The following is a 27,838-nucleotide window of genomic DNA, read 5'->3' as shown; positions in this document are numbered from 1 at the left end:
TTCCATTTTCAGGTCACATCTTCCCCCTACCAATACAGAAGCTTTAAGCAATTCAATGAGGCTGGTATTGAAACAGGAACACAGGCAGCTTTCTTAATTCACCCTGGGGTGAGATTTCACCAGAGTGTCCTATAACTTATTGAGAAACTTACACTTAACAAGTTTTCATTATTTATTGAATTTCAGTGGAGCTCCAATATTTCACTGGGCAATCCCATCTGGAGTGGAACAAAAGACCTGCCAGTAAAAAAAAAAAAAATAGGTTGACTCTTAGCAGAAGAATCAATCACTTTTATGGGTCAAAATGATATGTTTGTAGGGAAGCAAAATTAAATGGAAAAGCAAAGTCACGACATCCTGAGCATCCAAATACTTGACATATATCTGATGCTTTGTCTTTGAGAAAGCCCTTAGTACTTATTATACTCATATTGACTTCAGAGTTCCAAGGCTCAGGGATGTTTTGGAATTATCACTATTTGCCATCTGGAGCCAACAGAAAAGCCAGGACTAAATCCTGTTGTCTCTGTAACTCCAGTGCCTATGGTATCTCAGGATCTACACAGGAAGAGAGAGTTCATGTGGACTCTACTAAAGACATTGAGCCCGTACCTATGGGTGAGTATTGTGATCTAAGGTCAGGAAATCAAATGATGCACACTGATACCCATTGCATACTCTCAGACTATAGTATCCAGTTTGAGTTTTAAACTTAAAGTGCTTGTTAAAGTGCCAACTACTTTTTCTTGTTTAACCAACCCAACTCTGCCAGTAATCTCAGAAAGATCTTTAATAAAAGCTCAGGATGATACAAATTCGTGTGAAATGGAATTCATGTTGTCCTAGAGCCTTATACTTCACATCCGGAAAATGTTCTTAATAACAATTCTCCTCCCTGGAAACCACTCAGGGTGGCTTTCTAAACTGTAGAGTAGTGACAGCTGGTGTTCACCGTGCATATTGCGCCTTTGGCTACACTTCTAATGTGGATGAAGACTCATGGAAGAGCTTAAGTCTACTGCACTTCCATACTGCTTATGGATTCCTATTCTGTACATGACTTCCTTGCTTGGCTGGACGGATTCTATCTTAAGGAGAGAAGAAACTCTTCTCTTTTTAAGTTGGTTTTGTCAGGTGCTTTGCCACAGCGATGGGCAAAGTAACTAGCAGAATGGATATTACTTCTTTTTTTTTTTCCATCTTTATTAACTTGGGTATTTCTTATTTACATTTCTATTGTTATTCCCCTTCCCGGTTTCTGGGCCAACATCCCCCTAACCCCTCCCCCTCCCATTTTCTATGGTTGTTCCCCCCCTATCCTCCCCCCATTACCGCGCTCCCCCCAACAATCACGTTCACTGGGGGTTCAGTCTCAGGACCAAGGGCTTCTCCTTCCACTGGTGCTCTTACTAGGCTATGCATTGCTACCTATGAGGTTGGAGCCCAGGGTCAGTTCATGTATAGTCTTTGGGTAGTGGCTTAGTCCCTGGAAGCTCTGGTTGGTTGGCATTGTTGTTCATATGGGGTCTCAAACCCCTTCAAGCTCTTCCAGTTCTTTCTCTGATTCCTTCAACGGGGGTCCCGTTCTCAGTTCAGTGGTTTGCTGCTGGCATTCGCCTATGTATTTGCTGTATTCTGGCTGTGTCTCTCAGGAGAGATCTACATCCGGTTCCTGTCAGCCTGCACTTCTTTGCTTCATCCATCTTATCTAGTTTGGTGGCATATACCCAAAAGATACCCCAACATATAACAAAGACACGTGCTCCACTATGTTCATAGCAGCCTTATTTATAATAGCCAGAAGCTGGAAAGAACCCAGATGCCCTTCAACAGAGGAATGGATATTACTTCTAATGGAGACAGGCTGTCTCCTAGGTGATTCTACGTCCTGGCACTGTTAACCATTATAAGCAGAGATGTAACAGATAATGAGACAATCTAATGTGACAATTAAAGCCTAGTTTTAGATGTGTAAGTCACAAAAAAAGAACAAACAGACATTAACTTAAAGGCTTCTCTTCAGTGTGTAGCAACAACATAACATCCACTGTGATTTATTTATGACATTCATGCCACCTATCAAAAACAGACTGGAAAATACAAGGTGCTTTCTTCCAGGTCACCTGTGGGTTTCCTAAAAGAAGCTGAATGCGTGCTGTCTCCGTGTTTTAAGTAGTAAAGAGCTACTGAATCTTCTGTGCAGGTAACATTAAAAATGTATTTCTAATAGCTGAGTTCTGTGATCAGGACAAATAAAAATAATCGTGCTAGATTTTTCTTTTAAAACTTTTACTATTGTCATCCTTATTGTATTAGAGTCAAGTAAAAGCTCAATAAAACCTTCCATTAAAATAATACAGAATGTTTTCTCTAAGTTTCTAATGTTTTAGATCTGCTTAGTTTAGCATAAACTCTGTCTTTATCTTTCTGGTTTGCTAACACAACTGTCTTCACGACATAATGGCCAAGCACTCAGTGATGCCTTAGTTTGCTTAAGTGTGCTTCCTTCATTACTGAGAACTGGTATTCTCTGGAAGAAAGGGAGCCCGTATGTTGATCAGAAGGCATTGATGCAAACAGCTGTGAGGGGAGATGAACAAGAAAGCCTCACGGATTGCATATCCGTGCCTGAATAATCTCATCATCTGGAACTTTGATCAATTTTTAGAGCTCCGTGAATCCATGGTAAAATTCAGTCTTCCCATGGATGAACAAGAATAAACTTGCATAACACTCGAGAGACAGCCGTCACCTCCCTCCCCTCCCCTCCCCTCCCCTGTCCTCAGTTTTGTTCTCAGTAGACAGAATGAAAATTTTGAAAGCACCCAAACCCAGGTTCAAATCTCAAATTCCTCAATGCACTTAGCTCACTCTGTAGCTGAGACTGCATAAATTTCTTTGTGAAGTATAGAAACCCCCACCTTCTTAGCAGAGCCATTGGGACGATAGATGCTGGGTAACTGCGACACCCAGAAACAGAAGATCAGAGCACAGCCGTGATTAATGATAGACACTGCCGTGGCTTCATCTGTTCAGCTTTCAGTTTGTATCTATTGACCACCTGTGGCAGGACTCCGGCCAAGCCCAGGAAGAACCATTTACCCTTACCATTGCCAGTAGTCTATAGTGGTTTTGTAAGGATGGACTCTTTGAATAGTCTGAAGAAACATGGGTCTTCTCCTAAGAAGGAAAAATAGATGTCCTTAAAATTATGCAAAAATCCATACATGAATTTCAGAAGTGTCATAATTCTTGTTTCTATTTCCAAAGCCTCTCATTTTTCACTCTATTAAGGGGGCAGCACAGCTTCACAACACATGAGTCTCAGTGACCCTCAAATCCTCATCACACATGTAATCCATGATTCCAGTAAGCCTGCTTTCAAACAACTAGCTGGACAGTTTCACATTAAACTGTCAGGCTTCCTATAACCCATATCAGCTCATTGTCTTCCCTCTATGACCGTTCTCCTGAGGCAGCATCCTATTTTTAAGCCAAACAGACCTAGACTTATATCCAGCATGGATACCTCAATAATAAACGTAACCTTTTTGTGTTTTAATTTCTCCACATAATAGTATGTAAACAACATTATCATGGTTATCAGGATTTGTTTTTTTAAAAAGTGTTGGGCAAACACCCAAGAATATGCTACATATCAGATATTGCATAGGTATTAATATAGCTGATTCTCAGGGTCAATAAAAGCAACTACATTCCCCAGGTATCTTAAGTCAAAAATTGAGAGTATTCTCTGTATTTGAGCCAGAGAATTTTTTCTAAGATACAAGTCTGGTAAGGTCATGCTGCCCCTTAAGTCTGCTCTCTCGTGTTCCTTTGCTTCCAGTACTGTCTACCTTAGTATTGCACTTAAGGTCTATTATAGGCTATGCCTTTGAAATTCCTATATGGACGTACATCTCTCAAGCTGCCCAGAGTGTTTGGGATTCTAACATGGTGTTTCTATTGTGTATAATGACCTCTACTCTGTATATCTCTTCCTGGTATTTAATCAAGCACAGTTCAAGGACCACCTCCACTATGGCATGGCAGCCAGACTCCTGCCGTGGTGTTGGTCACTGCCCCTATTCTCCTGTCTGTGATTCCCTATTACAGCAAAGAATTCTAATACATAGTTATGTTAGATAAAAGCTTTCAGGTTGGGGATTTAGCTCAGTGGTAGAGCACTTGCCTAGCAAGTGCAAGGCCCTGGGTTCGGTCCCCAGCTCCGAAAAGAAGAAGAAGAAGAAGAAGAAGAAGAAGAAGAAGAAGAAGAAGAAGAAGAAGAAGAAGAAGAAGAAGAAGAAGAAGAAGAAGAAGAAGAAGAAGAAGAAGAAGAAGAAGAAGAAGAAGAAGAAGAAGAAGAAAGGAGAAGGAGAAGAAGGAGAAGAAGGAGAAGAAGGAGAAGAAGGAGAAGAAGGAGAAGGAGAAGAAGGAGAAGAAGGAGAAGAAGGAGAAGGAGAAGAAGGAGAAGAAGGAGAAGAAGGAGGAGGAGGAGAAGAAGAAGAAGAAGGAGAAGAAGAAGAAGAAGAAGAAGAAGAAGAAGAAGAAGAAGAAGAAGAAGAAGAAGAAGAAGAAGAAGAAGAAGAAGAAGAAGAAGGAGAAGAAGGAGAAGAAGGAGAAGAAGGAGAAGAAGGAGAAGAAGGAGAAGAAGGAGAAGAAGAAGAAAGCTTTCAATCATCAGTGAGAAATTTTTTTATATAACAAGTCAGAGGAAGTGTTAGCATTACAGCTTGGGTAAGAAATGTATCTTGGCAGTCGGGAGCCCCAAATCACACTGCACAACAAACCTCACATAAGAGATTTATTGGAAGAGAAAAACCCAGAAGGGTGGATACCACTGCTTGGGAAAGAAGCGGCAGAGAATTGGGCAGAATACAGGGTTTATATAGTCTTTCTTGGGTATGGGGGTGAGGTGGGGGTGTTGCCCAGGAGGGTCTTGAATCGGAGGGATTATGTGGACTGATCTTGGGGCAAACTCAAGAATTTATGGATTTTTTTTTCTTGTAGACCTGGCCACTCTCCCACCTTAGGGCTAGGAATAGCCTATACTGCTCTTAGAAAATGACTGATGGAGACTTTTAGGGCTGTTAGGGAAGTCTGGGGGCAGGGCCTGGCCACTACGGATCCTCAGGTAGGGGCCTGATCACTTATGAGCTTTACAAAGTTTACAAAGTATATAAAATTTACTAAGTTTTGGAGTATCTGGCCAGGGCAGGGAGTTAGCATGAATAGCAGTGCAATGGCTGGGCTACTTCCTAACTCCACATGGCAAACACACACTTCCCTCCAAAGTTCCTGAATTGTTACTTATATTTTATATTTCCTGCCCTGGACCTTGCTGGACAGCCCTCCTGGGGTTGCTTCCCCCTGTGCCTTTTCCCATATGGTTCATTTCCTATGCCCTCCTCCAGGCGGAATTCTTCTTCCTACCTCCTCAGCCCCTTCCCATGAATCCTACAAGTCCCACCTCTATCTCCCTGCCCAGCCATTGGCTGCCAGTAACTTTATTACCCAGTCAAAAACCAACTGGGGACAAGTTTCCTTTAGTCCTATATGCAGGACACTGCAAACAGGTTTTGGGGTAACATAATTAGCATGAGAAAGCAAACTGCTACTTAAATCCAAACAGGAAAGATAATCCTCACCTCTTCCTTGATTCTTTTGCTCTATAATTACTCTTTTTCTGAGAAAACAGTTCTCTTTCAACTGTAAGTCTTATCTTAAGCCTAAAGACTGTTGTAATTGGTTGGGTCATAAATGGTCAGTACTAAAAAGCAGCTACTCTCAAAAACAGTGGCTTATACTGTCAATGGTATACAGAACCAATGCAAAAGGCACAACTCTACTGTACACTCCTCGGTGACCTGAGGAGTGCTGCTCATTGTTGAGGGAACTTGATTTAGGCCAAACCAGGGTTTGTGGCTTTCATGCAGAATAAAATTTCAAGGCTAGTCATGACACAGAGTCAAGGACTCAAAAAGACATTTTAATATTGACTTGGAGCATGAGGGTTAAGAAAAAGGGAGAGAGTCAGAAAGAAAGACACCCAGAGCAGGGATGTGAGCTTCTCAAAGATGAATCGCCTTTCACGGTCTTTATAGTCATCATATAACCTTCAGAGAGTTAGAAGGTTGTTGAAGACTAATTGAGATCACAGGGATGCGGGAAGCGAGGACATCTGACTGCAAAGATAATAGTCTTGTTTGAGACCACCCCCATCCCCCTGTATGTTGGTAACCTTTATAGCAAATGCTGTAAACAGTGCTGGAATTCTTGCTTTTCGGCAGGCAAAAAGTTTCCATTAACCTCCAGAAGACAAGGAACCTTTTCTTCTCAAGTGTCCATGCCTCCCCTGCCTTTCTGTCCTGCATTAAAGCAATATATCATTATTAGGAGACTGAGGCTGAAAGATCTTCAGTTCAAATCCAGCCTGAGCAACACAGTGAGATGAGAAGGAAGGGAAGAAGGGAGAGTGAGATGAGAAGGGGAGATGAAGAGGATGAGAAAGGAAATGGGGGAAAAAGAAGAAGAGAAAGAAAAAAGAAAAACAATAATAAAGGCAATTTGATATAAAAAAATTTGCCAGGATAGGGGATTCCCAGGAGGGTCACCACCAGATCAGAGGAGAAGAGGAGAGGGAAGGATAATGAGAGGGGGTGACCAGGAGGGGTGCAGTGAGTGGGATATAAAATGAATTAGCAAAAAATAAAATTAAAAAAATGAAAAGGGAATTTGCTTTCCACCCTACAAAAGTAGACATGAAACTCAGGGAAGCTGTAGAGGGAACAATGTCCTTATAGGGTGTAGTTTTTCAACACACCAGATGTTGTTCCTTAGGAAAATCGTAGACTTCCTTCCCTGGAAAACTTAAGCTAACACATTCTGTTCTCTCCTGGGATTCAATATTCACTTATCTGGTTGGCTGCAAGGGGATCAGATATTAGAAGTTTGTCACACCTATTTCTTTGAACATTATTTATCACGCTAACTGGACATGGATGAAAGCTCTATGTTTTCAACATCTACAATGAGCTATTAAATAAATGTGAATATGATTGCCTGAAAAAAGGCTCACTCCACCTAACAATGATTTTCAAATGTATTCCTTTGAGAATTATAACCCTAGGTACTAACCAATTGATTTAAAACTGTGTCTGCGGAAAACCTGCACACAAATCTCTTAAAAAGCTTCCTTCACGGGCATCAAAAATTGGATGAAAAGCTCAAAGATTCTTTAATACAGGAAAGAAAGAAAAACATAGTCAAGCACGCATACATTGTAATGCTATTACTATTCAGGCACTGAACAAAAGGACAGGAATGAGCTATCAAGGCACAGGAAAATAAGAATGCTGACTGGAAACAATTTTAACAGATATGACATATGCTAGCACGTGAGGCAGGAGAAGATCACCCTCACAGGGGCAAAGGGGAAGGGAAGGGGGAAGGTGATGGGGGGTTGTGGAAGGATAACCAGGACGGGGAATATCATTTGAAATGTGAACAAATAAAATGATTAATAACAAAGTCATATCAAAAACATACAGTGGGCAAAGAGATGATGGGTATTAATGATCAAGGATGATGAAGGGGTTTAATAGTTAAAGCAAAGGGTATTTTTAATAGCAAAACTATTCCATATGACATTTTAATGATGTCTGCATGACAGTGTGTATATATTTGTTAAAACCACAAACAAGATATCTAAAGAAGTCTTAGAGGCTCAAAGAATATTCGGGTAAATAAAAATGATTTAAAAATAAAGACAACAAGGAAGAAGAGGAAAAAAGAAAGACAATTCACAGTATCTTAAATTATACAACCTCATTTTAAGAGAGCGGGGTTGCTGAACTGAGTATCTTTAGATATAAATGTAGTATGTAAGAATAAAGATAAAAGAACTGCTTAAAACCATTGCATATAGTTGGCCATGACTCTCTCAGGCTTAGCTAATCATATAAACCCTCTATACGAGTACATTGAATGTAGTTTAACAGTTCTGCATTCTCCTTACATGTACACTAGAATTGAAGTTAAGCAAGTGGGGAGGTCAAGTCTCTCACACTGGTTAAAGAAGTAACCATGTCTCCTTGGGACATGTTGATACTGGGACTGGGATACACAGGAACATATAAAGATTCTGGAGTATCTAAATGCCAGAACTTTAAAACAATCTCAAGAAATAGTGACAAACAAAAGTATTGATGAGTACCAAAAACAAACAAACAAACAAACAAACAAAACCTATGGGGTTATGTCAAAAAGCATAGATGCCCAACTAAAAGAAACCAAAAACTGGATCAATATGAAAAACAAAATTAAAAGAATTTTAAATAAATATGAATCCACATTAATAGAAAAAAACTGAGTGCATAGACAAACGGAAGGGACAATTCTTCCACAAGACCTCCAGCTAATTTTTGAAGACACTCAGTGCTCAGACAGGTGAATGACTACCCACGCCTACAATTTGGGCCTTGTTTCCTCCTTGAATATCCAGGAAAGAGTAACCTCACCGTGGAGAAGCGTGGTTTTACCTCACCAAACTGATAACTGGTGATAAATCATATTGATAGTAAGAACCCTTGATGTGGTTGAGTACATTTTATACCATTAAGCCTAAACACTCTTACTTGAGTCAATGCACGAAAGGAACAGCAAGTTCCAGTTCAGCAAAATACCTGATGAATACTTTCTCCAACTGCTGAAGTTATTGTATTGGCCTCCATAGGCTCAGGTTTTGGGACACTTGGTCGCAAGCTTATATCGGTTGGGGGGTAGAACGTATGGCGTTGCAAGAGGAAGTATTTTAGTGAGGACGCTTTGGAGTTTTAAAAGCCACCCACCGGGCTGGGGATTTAGCTCAGTGGTAGAGCGCTTACCTAGGAAGCGCAAGGCCCTGGGTTCGGTCCCCAGCTCCGGAAAAAAAAAAAAAAAGAACCAAAAAAAAAAAAAAAAAAAAAAGCCACCCACCATCCCCAGTGAGCTCTTTGCTTTCTCCTTAGTTTCAAGATACGAACCCTCAGCTTCCGCTTTAGTCTCTACATTTACTACTTGTTGCCAACCATCCTCATCTCCCAATTTTGGAGTCTTAGACTGGTAAGCCTAAATAAACAATCCTTTCTATAAGTTACTTTGCCCGTTGTATTTGATCATCACAGCAGAAAAGTCATTAATACAGTTACCAAAATTAAAGAAACTTCAGCATTAACTATGAGGTTCTTTTTTTAAATTGGATAAGCTATATGTTATTATTGATAGATACATTATGTAATGTATGTATGTTTATCAAGCCTATTAAGAGTCTGATGCTGTCGCAGAACTGGGACAAAAAAAAAAAGTCCTCACAAACAATAGTGACAAACAGTTGTCATGCAAACAACAGAAGACAGAATCTTCTGAAAGCTGTTGGAAAGTCTAGGGGAGGATAGAGAATCTGTCGAAGGGAGTTGAAGAGTTAGTTTAATAGTTAAGAACACAAGCTCAGAGAATCCAACTTCAACTCCCAGCGCCCACATGGCAGTTCACAACCATCCGCGACTCCAGTCCCAGCAGAACCAACACTTTCTTCTGTACATATACACATGCATGCAAAAAAAAAATCATAAACAGAAAATAGTTTTTAAAATTTAAAAACAACAACAACAACAAAAATCTGTCAAAGGTACCAAAAAGTCAATGAAGCAAAGACTCAGCTAAGACTGGTGCTGAGTCCTGTAAATATTCCCAATTTGGTCCCACCCCGCCGTGATCCACCCATCAGTTTACCCAATGAAAGACTAGCTCACCTTCTGAAGCCCTGTGATCAGCCTCTACTCGAAGATCGACCGACAGCATCGATGCGCTCGGAGGCAACTACTCAGGTCTGGGCGTCAACAGCGCCTGCCTGGACCGCCATTTTGACAGTGGACGTGTTGAGGGACTGGATCAGCTGGCCGTGTGGTGACTGGTACGGATGGTTCCCACCCGCGGTCTCTTCTGCACTTTCACGGGTGACCGTGCCCCTGCTGTCGGTATTGCCCCGGTCCACCCACCTCTGCCCAGGGTTCTTCTGCTCGCGCCCCACACGGCTCCGCCCGAGCCTGCGCTCGGAGCGCAGACCTGCTGGGTTCCGCCCGGCCCGAGTGTTCCCACGGGTTCTCGGTGACGCGGGGCCCGAGGTCTGGCTTTGGGGAGGGACAAGCTAATACTGCCTGGCCCGAACCTCCGTCGGTAGAGCTTGGTCTGTCACTAGCCCGTTTTGTTTTTGCTCTCTCCCAGGGATACTTTGCAGAGGGGAAAAGTCTGCGTCCGCCTTCTTCACTAGAAATGGCCCATGTAAGTCACTCTTAGAATAAACTTGTTAGGAAATGGAGGGACGAGTTTATGATGACGTTGGCATAATGGTCGCCTTAATGTATCAGCAGTGTCGGGGAGCAGAGGGTGTGAAATTAGGTTTATATGCTTTGAAATCAGTTCAGCACATTCTATTAAATTCTGGTACGTTTGTTTCCCCAGTTTAATATTTTCATATTTTATATGCATATAATCCAATTCAATGCAAGCATCCTTTCAACAATTTTAAAAGCGATATCAGCAAATATTTAGAACGTTTTAAGCACTTTACAAAAAAACAAAACAAAAAAAAAGCCTTTGGTTAAGCTGAAGTTTTGAAGTTATTAGTATAGTAAGTGACTTTACAATTTCTATAAAAGCACAGCAAAAGTTCTTATTCACACTTACAGACTTGACTCTAAGTGCCCGAGTACTATGCACATCCTACCTAAGATAGTTCATAGGTTAAGGACATAAGAAATATGAAGGCTTCTATTAGAAGTAACACATGATGGGGCCAGGAAAGAGGGCGAAGCTGTTAGGACTACAGGCCAATACCCAAGGACCCAAGCTCCTAACACCGGCAAGACTGGTCACGACTTTCTGTAACTCCAGTTCTGGGGGACCAGTGCCCACTTCTGGGCCACATCAAACCCCAGGTACACATCCATACTTTCAGACAAACACTTTTTAAGTAGCACATAATAGTTTCTTGAAAACTTGAAAAAAGTTATCATGAGAGATCCATGCATAAGAGAAAATTGGAGTTTGAGATCCCCTAATGGGAAAACCTTTACCTTGAGTTTTTAGAGATGACTGTGGATCATCCAAGGTTTAAATTAGAAGATCAGGTGTTATATTAAAAACAAACAAACAAAAAAAAAAACTTTCCCCCGAGTTGTTTAAATATTAGGGTGTCATTTCTGCCCACCTGAGTGTAAGAAGTGCAAAGGACATAATATAGGAGGTGAAGTTGGACTGTGAGATAAAGGAATATTCAAGAATCTGGAATGCTGTACTCAGTAATTTTTCTTCATTCAAGTTGTAATGTAACCAGAGCTGTAGTAAAAAATTAATATGGCAACGATTAGTTGAGCTGGCATTTCTGTTTCGAAGTGTTTGAAGGTGTGACTGTAGAGACAAGTCCTAAGAGGAGAATACCAGTATGAGCCGAGTTTTAAGATGAATTTTTATCAACCTGCCCTGAAGGGGTGTGATATGAAGAGGCCTATGATAGTGTAAAAGGAGGGAGGTTAGGTGAAACAGGATAGTACTGTGTTTTAAATGAATATGAATTTATCAAAAAATAACAACTCTTTATTAGAATGCTGTTTATACTGAATTTAAGGTTTACCATTTAGATGTGAAAACAGAAGGGTTTTGTGTTGTCTTATATGTGTTGCAAATTCTGGGCAGGTATTACTAGTGAAATATGCATACACATATGTCTTTAACAATTTATTTAACATCCTGAGTTTTTAAAAATGTCCATATTCAGCATCTAGACAAACTGAACTTGACACTCATCTGGATATACCTATTTCAAACTTTCGCCCCCTTTTCCTGAAACTCAAAAACTTTTAATAAAATTTCCCAAGTTAGATGATTCTCAGTGAAGGCCCAGGTCTGCTTTTCTGTAAAGTCAGAAGACACTGCAACTGAGTTAGTGTGCTTAGATGGCATCAGTTATCCACAAATGGCTGTAACTGAAGATCCCTTCTTCCATGTGAAAGACATATTTCAGTGTGTCTAAGCTCTGAAACACGGACACCCATGGCTCTATGGTAACTCCTGATAATCCAGGCCGGTGATATCAGCAGTTTTTATTGTAAACGGCCAGCTGGCAAATTAGCTGAGCAATAGGCTACTGCTGATGTCATGGTGTAAGAGCAGGCATGGGCGGTACAGAAGTGAATGACTGGGTCTGTTACAGTGGAACCTTAGCTCCATCAGCTGATTGGGAAAGCATCTGACAACTCTACATTCAATATTCTAACCTAAGTATTCCCCAATCTATCCATGCTCTCATATTTACATAGTCAACAATTTAACTCAGTCAGGGAAATAAATGTAAGATCAGAAAATACACTACAAAGGTATGCCAAAATTGAGGAAAGTGATCATTGCTACCAAACTAAGGAATAATAGCACAGTCTACAGCAGGAAAGGAAAGGATTGAAAAGGAAACATTTAGGTCCAAAGATAAATTCTCAAGTCTCTGGTTTAAGAATCTCACTAGTTGTTCTACATTTTAGTATTTATTAAATTAGGTAGTATTTTATAGGTTCACTTTGTGACCTTATATTGGGAAAAACACACTTTTATCCCAAAATAATGTTTGCTCTAATTGTGTTGAATCTGAAGGTGAATCTGAAGGAAAGAGTTTATATGGGAGTGAGAGAGTGATTACAAGAACTATGGCAAGCCAAGTAGGGCCATAGGCAACCCAGGGAAAGCCAAGGGTCAAGGGTTTTAGAATACAGAAGGTTGCTTAATTTATTGTTTTTTTTGTTGTTGTTTTGTTTTGTTTTGTTTTGCCCTGTGGATCAACACCAGGTAGCATTAGTCCAAAAGTGAACAGGCAGTTATTGGCTAGGCATCCCCATAAAAGTGTTGGATTAATTTGCAGAAGCAAAGCTAATCAAAAAGCAAAACTACAGTGGCCTTTGTGAAATGTTATGGTTTGTGAGAAATCGTTTACTATTCCCAGAGACCTCCCTTCATCTCAGCATGGCCTCCTTGACAGGATTTGGCATACATGCCCTCCCTTTTGATTCTGAGAAGTATCAGTAATGTTTTGGGTTTCATTGTAAGTACATATATTGTTTGTCACACAGTAGGCATTCCACAGAGGTAGTAAAGTAGTATGTGTTGTTTTTAATAGGTATAACCCAGTGGGATGAATTAACTTACTGCATAGACATGAGAACCTAAATTTGAGTTTGCACCCATGTAAAAGTCCAGGTATGGCTGCACATGCTTATAAGACCAGCCCTTTGGGGGAGATGACAGAAGTTCTCTGGGACTTGATGGCTACCATAGTATCTCCAGGCTCAGTGAGAGACTATCCAAAGCAATAAGGTAGAGAGGGATAGAACAGGTCTCCTGCTGGTCTCCTCTAGCCTTCTGAGTGTACCCAAGCACACCTGTGCAATCATCATACACATACATGCATGTACACCACATGTGTGCACATACATACAAAGATAAAACACAATATGAGGTTTGTCAGAATTTATTATTTACAGCCAAAAATGTCAATTTCTCTGTTATTAGGTGCTCTGTAACAGAGCCAGACTGGTTTCCTATCTCCCAGGATTTTGTTCTCTAGTGAAAAGAGTTATCAATCCAAGAGCCTTTTCAACTGCAGGATCGTCAGGTTCCGATGAGTCTCACGTGGCCACTGCACCTCCAGATATATGTAAGTAAACGATTTATTGCTTTTATTAAGTGTGTGTGTATATATACATATACACGTACTTGTTTCAAAACTTTATGTTGTGCTTTCTCTAATAGTTTTTCTTGAAGTTTTATATTTTTTTTTTAACTTTTGCTTCATTGAAAATAAAGATCTGGCTAGATATATCAGAAAGATAAAATATTACAAAAATACATTAAAACAATGTTCCTTATAGGATTATATGCCAGTAAACATAGTTAAAATATTATGAGGTAAAAGTCCATTTGATATACTTAGTCTCCAGAATATCATAGTTTGGTACACAGTGTACTGTGTATTTCCTATAGGTATCACATGACTAAGAAGTATAGCTCTCTACCTACCAATAAGACGGATCATTGTATATAGTCTGTTACTACTGAAGAAAAATGTCAAAATTCAGTGTTAAGTACATATTGTATTCATACTGTCATAAAGCTAAAAAATCCTAAATTGAGCCATTGGAAGTCCAGTACTATCTACACTTGGTTCCAGAACTTCTGGTTGGTTTGTTTGTCTTTTTAAGATTTTATTTTTATTTTTAATTATGTGTGTGGGAGCGGGTTTGTGTGTGGGTGTGTGCATGTGAGTGCAGGTACTTGGCCAGAAGAGTGTTCAGTCCCCTGGAACTGGAGCTATAGGCAGTTGTGGGCGGCCCCACTTGAGTTCAGGAACTGAACTAAGCACTTCTTAAGATGAGTATGCACTCTTAGTCGCAGAGTGAGCTTATCAATCCTAAAATCGATTTCACAAACTTAGTTTCTTTCTGTCCGCTGACATACAGTCTTCCTGAACCAGGTCTCTTGATTTTGTAAGTTATGTTGCTAATTACACTTCTTTGCTAAATCGTGTCAATGAAGCAAGCATTTTGTGTGTTTATTATGTATTTGTTGAATAATTTACCTGGCATTCTAAGGTATTTTATTTTTTTATCTATGTTATTTTATATATATATATGTGTGTGTGTGTGTGTGTGTGTGTGTGTGTGTGTGTGTGTGTGTGTGTATATATATTTTTTTTTTTTTTTTTGAGCTGAGGCCCAAACCCAGGGCCTTGTGCTTGCTAGGCAAGCACTCTACCACTGAGCTAAATCCCCAACACCCTTGATAAATATTCTTTATTATTTCTCTCAGCAGCAGTTTCTAAATTATGAGTCATTGTCCCAGGCTGTTTAAAGATGATGGGTAATGATTAGTAAGTTTTAAAAAATTATACATTTCATACTTCAGAATTTGTATTCATGCTAAAAAACAAAGGCTTTTAGAAACTTAACCCAATGTGTCCCAAAAGTATTCCACATGGAATTCTTGTTCCGTCAAAAATCTTTACTGTGATTTAAGATCACCAGGGCATTTAAGGGCCTAGAGCTTCCCTGGTTTTGATTTTGGTTGTTTCTAACACCTCCGCCATTTATATTACCTGACGATTAACTGTGTATGACCTGTGTCCCCTTCAGGCTCTCGGACAGTGTGGCCTGATGAAACCATGGGACCCTTTGGACCTCAGGACCAGAGATTCCAGCTTCCTGGGAATATAGGCTTCGATTGTCACCTCAATGGGACAGCCTCACAGAAGAAAAGCCAGGCCCATAAAACCTTGCCTGATGTTCTAGCAGAGCCTCTTTCAACCGAAAGGCACGAGTTTGTGATGGCCCAGTATGTGAATGAGTTTCAGGTTGGTTGCTAATATGCCGCTCTTATTAAGGCTTCATTACTTTTTTTTTTACTGTGTATATTTTATTGAGAAGGTGAAAAAAAGGCAATATATATAAAAGCAACATAACCAGCTTCTAAAAGATAATCAGGCACTGTACAGTTTGTATTTTTAAATTATAATCTGTTAAATAGTTCTTCCAAAATACATTAATAGTAACTACTGTTCCAAATATGACTGCTGAATTGTTTTCTTTATTGCTAAAGACAAGGTTTTTTGTCTTTCTAAAATTCTAGTAATTCTAAAATTACTTATGGGGCAGTCATGATGGCACATACCTGTAATTCCAGTTCTTGGCCAGTAGGAGAAAGCTAGAAAGTAGGTTCAAAACTAGCCTGACCTACATTGTGCATTCAGGCAATTATGTTTTGTCAACCAAAAAGAAAGCAGTATAAATGTTTGACTTTAGGAGGGAAGAAAAGAAAAAAAAATTCTAAAGGATTAGAGGAGGGTTTTTGTTTATATTTTTTTCCTTTTGGAGTGTGTGTGTGTGTGTGTGCGCGCGTGTGCGTGCGCGTGCTTGTGTGTGTGCGCGCGCTTGTGTGTGTGCAGGTATACTTGCTCAAGAGGGCATGAGTGGTGACCAAAGTTGATACAGGGGTATCTTCCTTAGTTGCTTCTCCACCTTACTCTTTGAGGCAGAGTCTGTCACTGGATCAGCTCTATGTTTAGGCAAGGCTGACCAGCAAGACCACCAACATCGAACACAGATGTATGTGCCTCCATGCCTAGCCCTGTAGGTGGATGGATGCTGAGGATTCAAACTCAGATCCTCATGTTTATATGAGAATACTTTCTGAGTCCTATGTCATAATTGTGTAACTAGAATTCTTGTTTTTATTTGTTTGTCGTTTGTTTTAGCTTTTTCGAGACAGGATTTCTATATTTAATAGTCTGGGCTGTCCTGGAACTCACTTTGTACATCAGGCTGGCCTCTTAACTCAGAGATTCACTGGCCTTTGCTTCCCAAGTGCTGGTGTTAAAGGCATGCGCCACCATGTCCCGCTCACCATTATTCTTGGAAATGGAAGGCTACGTACATTTCAGAGTTTCGGTCAACCTCCTAAGATAAAACACTGCTGCATAGTTTAACTAGAGGGGTTTTTGGTGTGGTTGGTTGGTTCGGCTTTTGTGACAGTAATGAGTTTTTGTTTGTTTTTAAAGATTTATTTTTAATTATGTGGCATATACGTCTGTGTTTGGGTATGTGCACATGAGTACAGGTGCCCATCATATCCTCTGGAGCTTGTGTGCTGCATGAAGTAGATGTTAGGGACTGAACTCAGGCATCTGCAACAGCAATCACGTTCTTAGCTTTTGAACCACCTTAGCAGCTCCTGCTGGTACAGATTTTTTAATAAAGCTACATTATTTGGTACACTAGTCCCTCAAAGTATGTGTTGTATTGGCTGCCAGGACTTTGGGATTTAGTTGACTTCTGGATCTTTCTGTATCAGATGACTCTTGTTCAGTCCTCTCATTTCTTCATTCTTCCATCTTGCGGCTCTCGTGTTGCCCATTCAGCCCACATTCCCGGCTGGCCGCCCTCTGTGGTTAGCAGTCACAAATCCCCATAACCCGGTAAACCAAAACTCGAGAGGCTTGTAATTTATCAATCAGATTTACATCAGTAAATCCTCACCCCACAAAACATCCTCACAATGAACTCAGAGCCAATTGATATTGATATAAACTGCCCACCTAGATAAGACAGATTGTCCTGTAATTATTCGTCCCTTATAGGATACTCATAGCTACCTGTGGCTATTTAAAACCATGTGGAATCTGGATGTCTTCCCCTTCCTCTATCTTCATTCCTCCTTTTCTATCTCTCTCCACCTCTCAAAAACTCTCAGCCTGCCCTCCTTTTCCACTGTCCAATCACAGGCTTGTTTTTCACCTGCCCTCATCTTCCTTCAGACAGCAATTTACATTTTCCCCTTTTTTATCCAATTGAAATGCTCTTTTCTCTCAGATATAAACTGAGCATAACTATTGATGACGTGGGCTACCATGAAAGCAGAGAGACCGCTGGGACTAGAGAGTAGCTAGTATGGGATGGTGCCCTTTTTTTTCACTCAACATTCCTTTTTGTACCAAATACTTGATCTTTCCCACAAATTCTGTTCTTAATCTTCTTGTTTAAGTTATTCTTTAGTCACTAGTTCAATAGCATTTTCAGTTCCTAAATTTATAATTCCTAAGTCAGTATTATTTCTGACATTTGCCTAGTCTTTATTTGGATATCTGGTAAGTCCCAGATTTTTTGCTTACTACTGAAGTGGTCCTTTTATCCCCTTAAAGTTTGTCTTTATTCCAGTATAATCAGTCATATAAATAGTATAGCTATCCTTCCTCTATCTTAAGATAAATTTTAAGATAACTTATAGTATAACTTAATATTTAATTATACAATTAATATATTTGTGCAATTAAATATGATTTATATATAAATATATTTATTTTATTTATTGTAGGACCATCCTTGCCTCCCTCTCTAGCATGTCCCCTCAAATACTGTCAGAATCACATTGTTCTTACATTCTGAAATTTTATCCTAAGTTATTGTTGTCTTTTCAATTTTGTCAGACTTTAAGACCTGTTTCTTTTACTCGCATTTTTAGGGACATTATAATACAGCATGGTAGACTAGGGAAAGAGAATGAATCTGGGTTTAGGTGTTGGCTGTAGCACTTAGTTTGTGACTTTGAGAAAGTCATTTAATCTTTCTGAGCCTTTGTTTCTTTATATGAAAAGTGAAAAGAGTAACAGCAATAGTGGACTTGCAGCCTTACAGTTTTGTCACATTGTTTTCCTCCTGAATTCCTAACCTGTATTCTATCTGGAAACACCCACATTGGTTGCTGCAATTTCAGCTTTTCCTGAATCCTGCTTTCAAAGCAGTTGCCTCCCATACTCCATTCCTAGAAGCTTTAATACTGTGGCAACTTCATGTTGAACTGCAATTTTTATAAATGCTGCTTTTCTTCTGCTACATGTTATATTTGAGAGTAAAAGCTGGACTTTAAAATATATTTTATTTTTTAAGTACTGTCTACTCACCTCAAAGGGCCTAATTTATTATAAGATATGGCTAAATTTCAACCTCAATGCTTTCTGTAGCCAAAGCTATATGATTCAACTTATTTTTTAAATTAGCATTATCACAATTTTATACTAATTCAGTGTCACCTAAATATCACAAAAGGTAGCATTGTAACATTTCTGTTACACCCAATTTCTTAGCCAAATTCTGTTCCTATCAAATGCCAGAATATTAGTATAAATATTTACTATTTAAATAAAATTTAAATAAAGTTAAATTCTTAAGAAATATAGTATGTTATTCATACTCAGATTTTTCCTTCATCCTTGTCCTTGTCCCCACAGGATAGCAATGCACCTGTTGAGCAAGAGATCAGCAGTGCAGAAACTTACTTTGAAAGTGCCAGAGTTGAGTGTGCCATCCAGACATGTCCCGAACTGCTGCGGAGAGGTATCCTTTCTCTATTGACATTCAAAATGCGTATTAGATAATGGTAGTGATGTCTTCCTGTGCTTAATGAGGGACTCGGAGTACTTATAGGTCATGTGTTGATAGTTAATGTCTGGCTACAAATGATTGCTTGATCTCTGACATCTGAACTCATGTTCAGTAATACAGGAATAATAGGATTTATAGTAACTTTTCCCTTAAACTTCGTGTTTTTGCTCTTGTAACTATGATTTTTATACCCATATGATGAATTTTGATTATATCCATCTTCATTCCTTTCTGTTCTTGAGGGTCTCCTACCACCTACCTAAATTTTCCCATAAACTATCCATCATACTCCATATCTTTCTCTTCTTAAAACATAAACTATGGAGTCCATTTGGTGCTGCCAAGAGCATGGTCAGCCTACCAGGAGCCACATCCTTAAAAAAAACTGGGTTATCTTCCCCTCCATGCCATCAGCTCCTCAGTTAGGGGTGGAGACTAGTGACCTTCTCTCTGCCTCCTGCTGGAAAGTTAACAGTCTTCATTTTGTGCAGGTCCTCTGCATAGCTTCTCTGAGCTCCTAGGTACAGAAAGCCCTCTCGTGTGCCATCCTTCCTGAGTTCTGGGAGCTGGTGTGGTGTGGAGGTCCCATTGGTGGGTGGGCATTCACAGTCACGTATTCTCTGCTCTTTGGCCAGTGGTCAGAAAACTCTTAATAATAAAAGCTGAAAATGATGTTAAAAGCAAAACCTGTTCCAGCTCATCCAGTAAAGCTGCATTCAATTCCCTTTTCAAAAGCAGCATATGCATATGCTTGTAAATCTGCCTTAGCAGAGTATAACTTAATTTCATCTGAGGAAGTTATTTCTAGGGATTATAGCTCTTTGTGTAAAGCTAACTCTTTGTTTCCTTCTTGGGATTTATATTATTGTTTTTAGATTTTGAGTCACTTTTTCCAGAGGTGGCTAATAGCAAACTGATGATTCTGACTGTAACCCAGAAAACTGAACATGACATGACTGTCTGGAGTGAAGAGGTAGAAGTTGAGAGAGAGGCGCTCTTGGAGAAGGTAACTCTTCCATGTCCTTGTAATGTAATGTCATAATCAAATGCCACTACACCAGTCATGGTGACACATAATTATGAAAATCCCTCTTACATGAACTAATAGTACACATTGAGGTTCAGATTTAGACTGCTATCGCACTGTAGAGTCAGCAGGCTTTGTTTGTTTTGTTCTTTTTTTTTTAAGAATTATTTATTTACACACACACACACACACACACTTTATGTTGCTGTCTTCAGACACAACAGAAGAGGGCATCCGATCCCATTACAGATGGTTGTGAGCCACCATGTGGCTGCTGGGAATTGAACTCAGGACCTCTGGAAGAGCAGTCAGTGCTCTTAACAGCTGAGCCATCTCTCTAGCTCCTTCAGCCTTTTGTTTTGTTTTGTTTTGTTTTGTTTTGTTTTGTTTTGTTTTGTTTTGTTTTGTTTTGTTTAAACCTGCCTTTAAATGAACAATGTAGCAGCAACCTTACCTGACTGGATTTTCCATGTCATCAACTTTTACAATCTTACCTACTGCATAGCTGTAATCTTATGTACTCTTTCATGCCCTGACCTAGAATAATAAATGTGTATGTTTGTGTTATGGTAATTACTTCCTAAAAGCAGCCAGCAGTTTGGAAGAAACCTTACCCAATAAGTAACCACCATAAATGTTGGAAACAGCACATGGATACTATTCAATAAGTGAATGTTGGTCTTTCTGATTGTTTCTGGTGCAGTAGGAGTCTGACTTAATCCCTTGTAAAACTCTGTTAGTATCTGTAAAGTATCCTTCATTCCTTCCCCATGGGATGCTTTTCTGTGCCATTGTGTAAATACAGAGCAAGAGTCCTTTGTGGGGGACAGGAACATAGCACAGATAAGACTCAGCAACATTCAGGCAGGAACAGATTCAGACTCATGGAGCTGACAAATTTATAGATAAGCAAGAAGCCATAAGCTACGGGGAGACAAGTAAAGAATTCAAATCCAGGCTCCCTGTTAAATTACCCAAAGATAAAGTCTGATTTCTTTTCCTTAACCCAACACCAGTACATACTGGTAATCCTTGAGTTATCGCTAATACATTTAGCCAATGCAACTGCTATCTTTTGCATGAGAGAAATTGTCTTTTCTAGTCTGCATTTGTTCTGTGAAGTATTTCAAACACTGAAGAAATAGCACCATTTTTTCAAGGGAAAAAAAATTGCTCCTTTCAGGGGCTGCAGAGATGGCTCAGCAGTCATGAGCACACACTCTACTCTTTCCGAGAACCTGAGTTTGATACCCAGCACCCGCATGGTGACTTGTAACTATGGTTCCAGGGGATCCATTGATCTATTACAGCTTTCATAGCACCATAATGCATATTGTCCACAGACATATATGCAGGCAAAATAGCCATACATGTGACTTAAGTAAATAATGTTTTTTCAGTGCCTCCTTTCTTAATATTCTTGAAACATTTAGTTCTATTTATTCCTTTTCTGAATTTTTCTAAAATATATTACTCCAACACCCCGTCCCTTTCCTGTATTTCCCCTGTACCCTCTGTGACATATCGAGTAAATACTGAGAAGCCACCCAGTCACCTCTAAGGAGTAAGTAATAACACTGAACTGTGTGACAGGGAACCATAATGTGTGCATCTTTTTTTCTGCCCTTTGCTTTTAACCTACAGATATGTTCTGATACCTTCTATACCAATATGTGTAGATATATTTTATTTCTTATCAAATATGCATTGTATTATGAGTAAACAGAAAGTTTGAAATTATTTTAAGATTTCTTTTGTGATTTTTAAATTGAAAATCCAACTTTGCTGTTACTGGCACAGCTGTGGAAAATCATTGTTACATCCATTTTTATGAGCACAAATTCCCTAGACTCCTAGGTAGAAGATGGCTGAATTACTGTCATTTTAAATTCGATAGATGCTTATGATATGCCTACCCCAGAAATTAACTTAATATATATGCTATGATGCTAACTTACCTTCTACCTTAGCATTTCTTAACAATCAGATAAAATGTCAGATAATTACTTATATTCATATGTATTTAACGATTTAAAACTATATAGTAATTAAAATTAATGATGGGTAATACGAATTTTTCTGTAAGACAAGAGAAAGTATTCCACTGTGGATGGATTTGAGTGCCTTAGCTTGCTCTAGTTGAAAAATCCCCTTACTGGTTCCCATGCAAGACAGTGTCGGGCATTGTATTACTTACTAGGATTAACTAGATGGTTCTCTTCGTTTGTGATAATATATTAAAACTTACATGTTCAGCAGTATTTTATGATAATAACATGTTACTCAAATTACCACATGGAGCTTACTAATACATAGAGTGTTTTGACAGGTGTAGCATATTTGTTATATCCTAATTAAAATGTAATTATATAGAGGCATACAACATGGTGTGATAGCTTGCACCTTTGATCCCAGCACTTAGGAGGCAGAGGCAGGTGGATCACTGAGAGTTTAAGGCTAGCCTGGCCTATATAGTGAGTTCTAGGATAGCCAGGAAAACATAGTAAGAGAGACCTTATCTACAAACAGACATACTTTCAGATTTAAGAGAATTAAAGTAGGCAAAATTAACAGACATCTTATTTACATATGAAAAGTTTAATAAATGACTAGTTTTTATCACATAGTGTGCTGCCACAGCACTCATTCTTCTGACCTAATCTGGTATCCACTCCAAGACAGTCCTTTCAGATGCCTGTGACAAGTGTGGGCTGTGACTTGTACAAGCCACATTTCTGTGGGAAACATTTTAGTTAATGAGTTTGTTGGAACTACTTGTAACATATTCTCCTTGTCCAATTCTGATTTTTTCCAGCAGATGTCAGTGTTTGCCTTTGATGAATAGAAATCATAAGACATTTGCTGGTGCTTATAATGAGATTCTTTTAGTAACTTTTATACATGCTTGACTGTATTGTTTTGTTCTTTTTAGTTTTTAGGAATGACTTTTTCAGTAAGTTGGAGTATGGTATAATTACTTTTAAGACTTAAAAGATTATGAAATACAACAACAACTGTTAATGATAAGTGTGGCTGATAATACAGCATTATTTAATATATATCACCAGTTTACAAGTAAATGTGGAGAGAAAAATTAGTGTAGGTGCTATGCCTGTGTAGGACTCATACAATTTTATGTAAAACATGTAAAAAATAAATGATAATAGATAGTTCTGATAAAAGAAAAGCTTGTGGCAAGCAAACTTACACGTTATTTGTATAAAGTGACTTACCAATGGCACAGCCCTCAGAAGAGGAAGTTAGAGACCTCACCCAGCCATCTGCACAGGCAGAATTTATAGACAGAAAGCAGACAATACTGTGATGGCAGCTCTGAACTTGTCCACAGTACTGAGCATGGAATGATCAGTTGGCAGCCTGTGAGTGAACGGATCTCAGCTTTGTGTTATAGAACCTACTCCTAAGTGAGGCTGGATTTAGGCTCTTAAGTTGTGGTATGTTAAGTTGAGAGTCAAACAAGAAAGCAAACCAAATTCCAGTTTCCTTATGTAACTGCTTTTCTTGGTCTCTAACACAGATCAAGTGCCTTTTGAAAGCTGAGCAGAAGATGTTGGTAGTGTAGAGAGAGGGGCTGAGGAAGGTAGAATCAGAACAAGGAGCAGGCTGGTTCGTCAAAGTTACTTCTTACAGGGTCAGAATAGGGAGGACCTGTTTATCATGCTGGCTCAGGTATACAAGGGCCCTTCTTATTGGTTGCTGTCAGTCTTCTGGCTGTTTTTGAAATTTAGTTTGATTATTAATTATATGACAGTAGTGTGAATAATTCCATTCCGGCTTGATCTGGTCTGCTTCATTAGTGCCAATATGGTGGCCTCCCATAAACTTTATCAAGCCTGAGTCATCTTCTTTATCCACTGATAAGAGCAAGACCGTAACTTTGATTAGCGAATATTTATAAGCCTATGATGGAGCTGTTAATGTCAGCAGCACATTAAATGATTAACAATGATCACTCCAGAATAACAGTTTATAAACAAAGTTATGGGAATATGGTCTCTTTCAAAATACGTTTTTATACTTTTGCCTTTTGCTTAAAGGAATTTTTTTTTTGATATGTGCTGATCCCAAGCATCACTGATGTTGCACAGTGGGGTCATTGTTAAGGGAAATAACAATTACTCTGCACAGTTACTCGCTACCTCCACAATCAAGTAGATAGTCAAGACATTCGCTAAGTGTCTAACAGGTAGATAGCATCTGTATGGATGCAGTGGACCAAGCGATGATTCATGTCCCAGGCAGGTTGGCCAAGTACTGTGAGATTTCTATCACACTACTCAGAATGGCTTGACATTTAAAACCTACAAATTATTTAATCATTTCTATAATTTCCAGTAGTGTGTTTTGAGGGCAGTTGACCACAGATAACAAAAACCATAGAAAATCAATACTTAGATGGGGGCTTGTGTATTATAGACATCTTGAACAATCCATCTCAGCTATAAGCTCTGCCTAGCACTGTTAAAGCATCCATAGACGTTAGATAAATGAATAGATGTGGCTGTGCCAGTAAAGTGACTTTGACTTGCTCTGGGACTATAATTTGCTAGTGTTTGGTGTAGAATATATTCTGCATTCCTGCGTCCTGGCCATTAGAGTCAGTGTCAGCTAAATGTCAGAAGTGCGGTGTCTGTTCACTCTTGATGGACCAGAAATCCATGTTGTCCAGCTTGTGTGATTGCTGCAAATTACCTTTCAGTTCTCAAGTTTCAAGTGGGCCCTTGCTTAGCCTGTTAGAATACTCTTGTCTCTTGCTACATTTGCTAAGTAGCCAGGGTCCTTACTACTCAGGAGCCTGGTGTGTGTCTGCCTCTTCACACGAGTCGGCCAGACAAAGCGCAGGTGTTCAGCGGTCCAGAAGTCTCACTGTTTTGCCTCCTAAACTCAGTGACATCACCACTTTGCTTGGACTCCACTGTGTCCTAGATTACTGTCTGTTGCTGCAATTAACACCAACCCAACTGGGGAGAAAAGAGTTTATGTAGCTTACATGTCCTGATCACAGGTGATCACTGAGGGAAGTCGGGGCAGAGATTTAAAGCAGGAACCTAGAGGCTGGGACTGAAGCAGACACCATGGAGAAACACTGCTTCCTGGCTTGCTTTCCAGGTCTTGTGCAGCCCGCTTACTTAACCCAAGCCCACCTCTATAGGGGTGGCACCATCCGTAATAGGCTGAATCCTCCATGTGTGTGATTAATCAAGAAAAGCCCCCACAAACTTGCCTGCAGGCTAATCTAAGGGAGACATTTTCTCATCCTCCTCCTAGGAGACCCTAGCTTGAATCAGGTTGCCAAAATCTCGCATGCGCTTCATGCTTTTAAATATGTATCCAGAGATAAAGGTAGACATTTGCTCCTATTTTCTCAAACAGCAAGACTTCTGAAACATAAGAATAGTTGCCTTGCATATTTTGATCAGTCTATAGCTTTCAACAGGCTATAGAGCTTTGGTCTCTGTTCCAACCAGAGTTAAAGGCATGTTCTTTGGTTTTAGACATTCGTTGTGCTTTTTGTCAGCAGGATAGTCTAGCTTCAGCTTTTCACTACTTACAGTTCTGGTTGGCAAGTACGCCATAGAATCAAGATAGTAAGATCAACATCCTGCTCTGAACATGGAGTGTTCACATGTATACACAATATCTATGCATTTATTCCTCTGCTCCAACTACTCGTCTCTTCAGGTTTTTCTATTTTATTTTATGTAATATGCTAGTGGTTTATCCTAGGGCCCTGGGCAAACTCCATGATTGAACTGTCACAGTCCCTTTTTAATAGATTTTTAATTGCCTTTTCAGAAATATTTTGTGGCTATATGGGTGGATGGATACATTTAAAGGACACACAATAATTGAATCTTTTACAGCTTTATTTATTTATGGGTGTTTTGGCTACATTTATGTCTGTGCTTAGTGCCCACGGAAGCCAGAAGAGGAAGTCAGATTTGCTAGAACTGGCATCTGGCACGTTAGACAGTTGTAAGCTGACGTGTGGGAGCTAAGAGTCAAATGGAGGTCGTCTGGAAGAGCAGCATTTAACCATAGGACCAGCTTTCCAGCCCTCTTTCACACCCTCTATTAACCAGTAGATAGCTTAGCTTAGCTCTTTTCTTTTTTTTTTTTTTCTTTTTTTTTTTTTTTTTACTTTTTGCTTATTTGTGATCTTAATCATATAAAAAAAATAAGCTATAGTTTGAAATTTAGGACATATGAGTTAATAAAAGAAATTTGAAGAAAAGTACAACATTTAGGGTCTTATTAATCTGATAGTTTTCTTTGAAGCAAAAGATACTCATTTAGCATTTTATTTTAAGAAATATAAACCAATGTAAGTGATGCTGGGTTGAGCGTTGACTTCACCCTTTCCCTGCAGTTCATTAATGGTGCTAAGGAAATTTGCTATGCTCTTCGGGCTGAAGGATACTGGGCTGACTTCATTGACCCGTCGTCTGGTTTGGCAGTAAGTATATATATTTTGAAAGCCATATTATATGGAGTAGATGCAGTTCTTATTATAAAATTATAACTTATTAAAAAATTGTAAATGTTTTGGCCAATCCATCTAGACTTTTTACAACTCAAAATATTATCCAAAGTATAGGAAATAAGTCCATTGGTTTCACTATTATAGGAGACATATACAGCATTGTTTTTGTTAATGAGGTGTGTGTGTGTGTGTGTGTGTGTGTGTGTGTGTGTGTTTACTCTGTAAGCTGAAGCTTAGAAAGAACTGTGGTCTAGTCTAGTTCCTTAAAGGACTAAAATAAGTTGAAGTTAAGAAAATATAAAGTGCAAAAAATTAGAGAAGTGACTTTTTGGAAGTTTATATACAGTTGTGGTTATGTACTTCAATCACAAGAAGTAATAAATTTATTTTTTAATTTTAAGATAGAAATACATACTTTCTGAAGTACATACTCAGTCAAGTACAGTGTCATGTAGACTAAAAGACTTTATCTTCCTTTAGTTCCCTTTCATATTTCATTATCTTTAAGGTTTGTATAATGCTATACATCCACTTCTAGGAAGCTTGAAATTTACTAAATGATGCATTTTCCATTTCCAGCATGCATAAGAACTGGGAAGGGTGGGTTAGAATAGTTTGGGTTTGCAGGTCACTTTTTATTAGCTAAAAAATACATTGAAACAGATGAACATTTGCATTCACATAAATTTTCTTACAGTATCTTTCTAATGAAGACATTACTTCATTTCTTATTTCCTCCAGTTTTTTGGACCATATACAAACAACACACTTTTTGAAACAGATGAACGGTACCGGCATTTAGGATTCTCTGTTGATGACCTTGGCTGCTGTAAGGTGATCCGTCATGGTCTCTGGGGCACTCATGTGGTTGTGGGAAGTATCTTCACTAATGCAACAGCAGACAGCCATATCATGAGGAAGCTCAGTGGGGACTAGCAGGTGACACTGTGACAATTGCAGCACTGTCTGTCCGCAACGGATTGCTCTATCATGGACCGCAGCTTCTAGACGATTCTTGTTTCTAGGTATTTATTTCATCATTTATGGGTTTACAGGGACAGGTGACTTGGGGTTTCAAAATTGCAAATGCTAGTTCATATTCTGGAACATTGAACACATCCATATTATGAAAAATGAGATCATCAACTTGTAACCAGGGTATGTGTGGTCTTTTAGTGTTAATTCTCCCCTTTATTGGGAAAATTTTAATTATTTTTTCCAAAAATAAATCATACATTTGTCTATGACTGCTTGTGTCTTTTCATTGCAATAGCTTAAATACTGCAGCCATTT

General features: G+C 39.1%; 1 protein-coding gene and 1 long non-coding RNA gene across 4 annotated transcripts; one reads left to right on the top strand and one right to left on the bottom strand.

The window, feature by feature from the left end:
* Positions 1 to 159: 159 nt before the first annotated feature.
* Positions 160 to 10,001, bottom strand: LOC102555425 (uncharacterized). 2 transcript variants are annotated; one of them, XR_352307.4, is made up of 4 exons: positions 9,792 to 9,929; positions 6,242 to 6,368; positions 2,922 to 3,180; positions 160 to 237 (listed from the first exon to the last, which is right to left on the bottom strand). It is a non-coding gene; the product is annotated as an uncharacterized LOC102555425 (long non-coding RNA). The 2 variants fall into 2 exon arrangements; XR_001837105.3 differs by lacking the exon at positions 6,242 to 6,368 and having other exon boundaries at positions 9,792 to 10,001.
* Mmadhc (metabolism of cobalamin associated D) lies at positions 9,889 to 27,792 on the top strand. 2 transcript variants are annotated; one of them, XM_006234158.4, is made up of 8 exons: positions 9,889 to 10,016; positions 10,264 to 10,320; positions 13,594 to 13,738; positions 15,213 to 15,430; positions 18,860 to 18,965; positions 19,889 to 20,019; positions 26,432 to 26,518; positions 27,287 to 27,792. In XM_006234158.4, the coding sequence occupies exons 2-8, from the start codon at positions 10,312 to 10,314 to the stop codon at positions 27,479 to 27,481; spliced, it is 891 nt and encodes a 296-aa protein (XP_006234220.2). In that variant the 5' UTR covers positions 9,889 to 10,016; positions 10,264 to 10,311; the 3' UTR covers positions 27,482 to 27,792. The 2 variants fall into 2 exon arrangements, with proteins under 2 accessions (XP_006234220.2, NP_001004280.1); NM_001004280.1 differs by having other exon boundaries at positions 9,895 to 9,952.
* Positions 27,793 to 27,838: the final 46 nt, after the last annotated feature.

Source organism: Rattus norvegicus, chromosome 3 (genome assembly GCF_036323735.1).
Source record: "Rattus norvegicus strain BN/NHsdMcwi chromosome 3, GRCr8, whole genome shotgun sequence".
NCBI lineage: Eukaryota > Metazoa > Chordata > Mammalia > Rodentia > Muridae > Rattus > Rattus norvegicus.
The sequence above is the reverse complement of the archived record's forward strand: the minus strand, read 5'-3'. Positions and strand labels throughout refer to the sequence as shown.